Source organism: Ictalurus furcatus, chromosome 14 (genome assembly GCF_023375685.1).
Source record: "Ictalurus furcatus strain D&B chromosome 14, Billie_1.0, whole genome shotgun sequence".
NCBI classification, from domain to species: domain Eukaryota; kingdom Metazoa; phylum Chordata; class Actinopteri; order Siluriformes; family Ictaluridae; genus Ictalurus; species Ictalurus furcatus.
The window spans coordinates 19549330-19556825 of NC_071268.1; the positions used below are offsets into that span (position 1 = coordinate 19549330).

The 7496-nt window shown below is 38.0% G+C and overlaps 1 protein-coding gene across 2 annotated transcripts; it reads left to right on the plus strand.

Annotated features, from left to right (window-relative positions):
• The first annotated feature begins 269 nt into the window (after positions 1–269).
• On the plus strand, positions 270–5617 carry fezf1 (FEZ family zinc finger 1). Of its 2 annotated transcripts, XM_053641725.1 has the most exons (5): positions 270–2250; positions 2407–2596; positions 2929–3063; positions 3646–3778; positions 4020–5617. In XM_053641725.1, the coding sequence occupies exons 1-5, from the start codon at positions 1811–1813 to the stop codon at positions 4277–4279; spliced, it is 1158 nt and encodes a 385-aa protein (XP_053497700.1). In that variant the 5' UTR covers positions 270–1810; the 3' UTR covers positions 4280–5617. The 2 variants fall into 2 exon arrangements, with proteins under 2 accessions (XP_053497700.1, XP_053497699.1); XM_053641724.1 differs by having other exon boundaries at positions 270–2596.
• Positions 5618–7496: the final 1879 nt, after the last annotated feature.

Below are 7496 nucleotides of genomic sequence, written 5' to 3' on the forward strand. Positions count from 1 at the left end.
TGCATTTTCCCACAAAAAAATGCAAGCAAGGAGATTTGTTTTAGATAAAAAAATTTAATTTTAACAAAAGGATTTACGGCATGTTCCAGTTTTAAATTTGAGATTTAAAAGAGGACCTGCAGGACATGAAACTCTACTCGAGCTCGAGACCTTGCTTTAGTGCTGAAAAGAAAGTTAAAGGTTACAAACAGCCTTAAAGAAGAATTTGTTCTGAAAGATTCCGTTTCCGTCCGTCTCTCTCTCTCTCTCTCTCTCTCTCTCTCTCTCTCTCTGAGGGACTACTGATTAACTGAAAGCACTGTGTAAATTACAGGCTATCTGACACCCATCTGCCACCGCTTTAACAGCCTCATTAGACCTGGTAAAATGAGTGAAGCTGTAAAATTGCCTCCTTGAAAATGTAAACACCATTTTAACTTAATAGGACAATTATTGCTTTAAGCATTAAAATAAATATTAGTTCGTATAAAATGTAATATTATATGCGAAAGGGCAAATGAATGTTTACTTCTTACTAGGTTTTTTTTTTTTTATCATTTCAAATAGTTTTTCACATTTCATTTTTTAACCTGTCGCATAATAGTATAGTGGTGGTGTTGTTTTTAGCTGGATTTCATTTCAGTTTCCTCGTGAGAAAACTGTATGCTCTCTCTCTCTCTCTCTCTCTCTCTCTCACACACACACACACACACACACACACACACACACACACACACACACACTTCTGTAGTATTTATTACTGACTGATATCTTATTTAACCCTGAATGCCCAACGAAACTGTGTTAGTTATTTAAAGGAAATGCTTGATTTGTCTACACTAGCCTATAATTTAGAATATTAGGGATTTTGGGGGGGGTTTTTTGTTGTTGTTTTTTTTGTTTGTTTTTGTTTTTTTGAGAATTCCATTCATAAGACAAAAAAAAACATTTTATAATGTAGGCTGTATAATATTGTCAGGAATAATGCAGCCTGTCTGTTTGTTTGTCTAGATTAGTTTTAGCATGGTAAAGGCAGAGTTGAATTTAAATCTAGCGCCATCAGGCTCAATGCTTAAAAGAGTTTTCGTTTTAAATAGATTGACACATACTCACTAATCATAAAAAAAAAATTATTACTAGCCTATGTATTCTGATATATATTGTAATATATTCTATGTTATAGAATTGTAGAGGTTGTATGTTAAAATTAGATTGTCATTAATAATTATTTGATATCACAAACGGTTGTGTGATTTGCCTCTGACCTATAAGCCAATACACCGGTCATGTCTTGCACGCGCTGAGATTTTTTGACGTGTCAGACGCGCGAGTGATGTCAGAGCAGAGGCGCGCGGGGAGCTGAGATTCGCCCAACGCTTTCCAGCTGAGCGCGACGCCTCCTGATAAAGAGCTGCAGTGAGGCGCGCGGAGAGTTTACTCACCCACAGCAGTGCATCACAAATTCAAGGGGGAAGAGAGAGCAGGTGTTTGGATTGACAGAAACTAAATCGAGCTGTTACCTGCACTTCTCATTTGCTTTGATTTTTTTCCTTCTGCCTCCGTAGTTGTGAGAGTGGCCATCGTGCCCTGTTGAGCAAGGCCGGATAGACATTATTTAGTGCCGCTGATTGTGTGTGTGTGTGTGTGTGTGTGTGTGTGTGTGTGTGTGTGTGTGTGTGTGTGTGTGATCACCGGAGTGGTTGTGCGCTCAGTGGGCCGCCGTGTTCGATCATGTCCTCACTTTCGACTCAGTGAGAGGAATCAAACTCTATCCGCAACAAGTCGCGCGAGTGAGCTGCTGATCCAGACGAGGCGCTCGTGTCCCAGGGTGATGATGGAGAGCGCGCTGTACCCCCCGGCGGGGATATTCGGCACCCCTTCACCATCCACGGCGGGTGGAAGTATGGTCACCAGCGCTAAACCCCTGGCGTTCTCGATCGAGCGGATTATGGCCAGGACGCCGGAACCCAAGTCGATACTGTCTCTCCCGAACTCCGTGCAGTACAGTGCCGCGGGAAAGACCGACACACGGGCCTCACTCGCTGTGCCTCCATCCCCGCTGCACTGCGTGCTGCCTCTCATGCCGCTCGCCTACGAGCCCGCGCACAAACTTCACAGACTTGAGTCGAGCCACAGCGAGCCAGAGTTCCCCTACAGCGCAGGCGAGCTTCTGAGCGTCGGCACCAACGCCAAGGGCGAACACCGGGACGCAGCACCGGCGATTGGACAGTACAAACTTTTCCGGCCACGGGTACTTTCGCACTCATCCGTGCACACCGCCGCTGCCGCCGTGTGCTACGTGAACTGTGCGGAGAGCGCATGCGCGCCTCCGCCCGCCGCCCTGCTCAACCTGCACCCGGTGGCCTCGTACCTGCTGAACACCCCGTTACACTCTCGCCACAAAAGCCTTCTGGTGGAAAAAAGCAGAGGCGCGCACGGCCTGGACTCTTACCCCGGAGCGCTGGCGCTGAAGGAGCTGTCCCACTCTCAGCTGCAGCACTACATGAAGGAGAGCGCGCACATCCTCTCCGAGAAACTGTTCAAGAGTTCCGCCAAGTTACACACCGGCTCTCCGCCAGCCAAAGCCAAAGTGTTCACTTGTGAAGTCTGCGGCAAGGTAGGAAAAATGTTTGTTTTAAATCATTTATGATATATATATATATATATATATATATATATATATATATATATATATATATATATATATATATATATATATTAAAGATTTTGTATGTAGAATTGTATTTTATAAATAGGAATTTATTTCATGTACTTTTATATTTAAAGGTTGCATGTATTTATCTTATATTATATTATATTATATTATACACATTACTAAATTAAGTATTTTAAATATTTAAAGATGGCATTGTTTATTTTCTTTCAGACTGTCTCAGTGCATGATTTTAGAATTTAACGCAATAATTTATAATTGTATAAAATTCTCAGGTGTTCAACGCGCACTATAACTTAACCCGCCACATGCCCGTGCACACGGGAGCCAGACCGTTCGTGTGTAAAGTGTGCGGCAAAGGATTTCGTCAAGCAAGCACACTCTGTCGCCACAAAATTATTCATACTCAGGTACAGCATTAATATTTACTCAAGTCCTGTTCTTATAAAATGTACTTCTCATTCTTCTTCTTCTTCTTCTTCTTCTTCTTCTTCTTCTTCTTATTATTATTAGCTATTGTTATTGTTGTTGTTGTTGTTGTTGTTGTTTTATGGTCCCATAATTATATTCGGCTAATACATTCAGTAGCACTTATTTTAAATGTGTTGGTAGATATTTTGAAAACCAACAAATGTTTTTGAAAAACATTTCATTTATTTCATCCATTTTATTCGTTCAAATGATTTCGCTCGTCGGAAATGCTAATTAATCCATCCAAATAACACCGCAGGTTACTACTGTCCAGTGATGGTCAAATTATCAACCGCAGCTACTAATTATTACCACCATTGTATATAAGATGTGATTTCATAACAAAAATCTTTGAAGGATTGAATTGTATTTTTTTAATCATCATACAATAATAATAATAATAATAATAATAATAATAATAATAATAATAATAATAATGACGATTATGATAATAATAATAATAATAATAATAATAATAAAGTCTTGGTAGTAATCTCTCATTCCCCCATGTTTATTTACAGGAAAAGCCGCATAAATGCCATCAGTGTGGGAAAGCATTTAACCGGAGCTCCACACTGAACACACACGCGCGCATACACGCCGGATACAAACCATTTGTGTGTGAATTCTGTGGAAAGGGTTTCCACCAAAAAGGTAATTAACACCACCATTTGTTAATTTATCAACTTTGTGTTTTACTTTTTTTAAAAAAAGTTTATTTATCAAATTATGAATTTACATGAGCATGTGGGGAAACGCTATATATATATATATATATATATATATATATATATATATATATATATATATATATATATATATATAATTATTATTATTATTAGCCTATATTCTGGATTATTCCCAAACCAAACTACTTCTCGCTCCCCTCCTTTAGGCAATTACAAAAATCATAAATTAACGCACAGCGGCGAGAAACAGTTCAAGTGCAATATCTGCAACAAAGCCTTCCACCAGGTATACAACCTGACTTTCCACATGCACACGCATAACGACAAGAAGCCCTTTACCTGCCCCACATGCGGCAAAGGCTTCTGCAGGAACTTCGACCTGAAGAAGCACATACGGAAACTACACGACGTTTCCCCGGATCCGCACTCACCGGGAACACCTACAGAGCAGCGTGAGGCCCAGTGAACACTCCTCACACGCCGTGCTTTATTATAAACACTCAAACCAGCACATTCCCAACATAAATAGTGTGTCAAAACAGACCATACTGTTTAGTGCGACAGTGTGCGGGTTTGTGACTTTGCGGGTTTGAACGTTTTACTGCTCCTGCTGTTCTGACAGACTGGGCTCTTTAAACTGCACTCCTCTCCCGCAACCAAACGCTTCTGTGGTTTTTTTTTTTTTGTTTGTTTGTTTTTTTAAATTCGTCAGTGAAAATACAATTAAAATATTCTTTTCACTCTCAGGGTATGTACTGCGTGGTATTGTTTATTACAGACTTTTATTGACTTCTTTATTATTTGCTTGGAAATTCTTTTAACTTAAAGAGAGTGAGTTCTAAGGATAAATAGGCTAATTTTCGTGATGACGGTATATTTCTTCATTGTGTACAATGTTACATATTTATAGTTTTGCTGTTCTTTATCAGCCATGCTGTTGCCGCTTATTTTGGTTAAATTGCTGTGAATTATGCAAGAGTTTGTTGTATATAATTATCACTGGCATCAGATTTCTCATCAAAACAACATATAAATGAGGGGGAAATAAAATTATGAGGGGGAATAAAATAAAAAAATACGTTTTATGTCATCGTTCTTAACTTATTATTATTTCCAAATACGTGTTATGGTGTGCAATTTGCCTTTTTTTCCCTCCGCAGTTTGTGTAGGAGTAATGGGACTGTGCCTAATGAGAAAATTAACACTCATTAGGAAATAGTCATGAACATTGCGCTTAAGCTGGAGGAGGTGAGGCCATGTCCTAGCGTTCCCACTAGGCCTCTATAAATTAACATGTATATTAATTAATCTGTAAATTTGGTAATATTTCACCAAAAAAAAAAAACGTCTATGCAAAGGCAAAGTTGATCATAGAAAATGCAATGTTGTCTGAGGGAATAAGCTTAATATTGTATGGTGTTTCTCTAACTCAATATAAATCTTTAAGTCTACTGACAGTATCTTATTTTATTATCATCTTATTATCATGGCTGTAATGGGGGAAGTTTAGGACGATTCTAAGGGCCCTGGTCAGACCTGGGGGCCCAGCAGGACCCCATAATTCCCTGTATGATTTTGGTATTTAGTGGCCTGTTCGCATAATAATCTATTAAGAAGCACGATATAATGAATGCCCTCAGACTGTGCCAAGTGCATATGTGTGTGTCCCCTTATGATATTTGCGGATTATTCAGAAACGCCACACTTCACAGTTGTGTGTCGTTACATGCATCAGGTAGATGGTAAGAGATGGCGCAGACAAAACCGGGATACCAAAAGAGGAAAGAAAAACATGAAAAAGAGGAGAGAGAAAGACGGGGAAGACAGCTATTCACCCAGTTTTAAATAATAATAATCATAATAATAATAATAATAATAATAATAATAATAATAATAAGGTGATTTATATTCTCTGTTTTGTGCTACGATTCTGAATGTATGAAGCTGTTATAATTAACATCAAATAGAAACTCTATCAGTTACTCACCCCGATGTTTCTCCTTGAAAGTTGGAGCACAATATTTCCAGGAATGTATGTTTTTCCATGCAATCGAGCAATAGTAATGGAGCACTGAGCTTCAAAAAGGACGGAAAAGCACCAAGCGATAATAAAACTAGTCCAGTGTTGTATATATTCAACCTTTCCGAAGCCTTGCAACAGCTTTCTGTGAGGAATCGATCGAAATTTAATGTAATCGTATAAATCTGCTTTAATTGTCCCGAGTGAGTTTATGAGAGAAGTGTTGTAATGATGTCCGATTCGTGACTGAATCGTTTGTTTGAGTCGGTTCATTTCAATGAATTGGAGAATCCCGTTGATAAAACGATTAATTCACGAATAGAACCGATTTGATTCTCAAGTTCAACTCACTGATTCAATGATCCTGTCACTGTTTTAGCTAATTCTTTTCTTTCTGGAGCTGCTGCTGTGTGAAACTTATTATTCACTCAATTAATAATAATAATAATAATAATAATAATAATAATAATAATAATAAAGTTAATTGTTCTTGGTACTAGGGGAATAAGAAATTACAAGTCAACAGCTTATAAAGAGATCCAGAGTTTCTATAGTGTCTGTGTATGAGAGAGAGAGAGAGAGAGAGAGATAGAGAGAGAGAGAGAGTACAATGGTGTTAATTACTTGAATTGTATGTATAATTATTTGTATATAGTTATAAATGCATCATTTCAGTTAATTTCATAAACTGTTCAAATTTAGTTCTTTATAGTCTCTTATTGAATTTGCAATAATTGTTATGCTTATTGATAATGATTGTTTTTACACGTGGCAATAAGAAAAGATAATTGGGGGGTGGGGGCTTGGGGCCCGGAGTACAAATTAGCCAGCGGCCCCGGAAACCTTAGCGGCGCCCCTGGTTGTGATAAGGACTTGTTTACCTCGTAAATTTGTCTGTGCTTAGTGCGATCGTCTATCATGAAGTATACTGCAGCAAAGACGCCCCCTTGTGGAGAATGCTACCTGCTCCACAACGGTACTTTCCCTGAATTTATTTGAAGCTTTAGGAGTTTCATCTCTTTGTTAACTATAAACATTAATATTACACTGCTTATATCTATATCTATCTACCTATCTCTCTCTCTCTCTTATATATATATATATATATATATATATATATATATATATATATATATATATAGATAGATAGATAGATAGATAGATAGATAGATATGAGAGAGGGAGAGGTACATCTAGAAAAAATAGAATATCATGGATTATTCTTTCACATATATTTCACTCTTTCAAATATTCTAGATTAATTACACGTGAAGTAATATATTTCAAGCCTTATTTTTTGTCTTAATCTTGATGATTATGGCTTATAGCTCATGGAAATAAAAATCCAGTATCTCAAAATATTAGAATAAAGAATTTATAAAACAGAAATGTCAACCTTCTGAAAAGTATGTTAATTTATGCAATCAGTACTTGGACAGGGCTCCTTTTGCATGAATTACTGCATCAATGCAGCATGGCATGGAGACAATCAGCCTGTGGCACTGCTCAGGTGTTATGGAAGCCCGTGTTGTTTTGATAACGGCCTTCAGCTCGTCTGCATTGTTTAGTCTGGTGTCTCTTATTTTCCACAGTGGACCAACACCAGCAGACAACATGGCACCCCAAATCATCACTGATTGTGGAAACTTCACACTAGACTAAA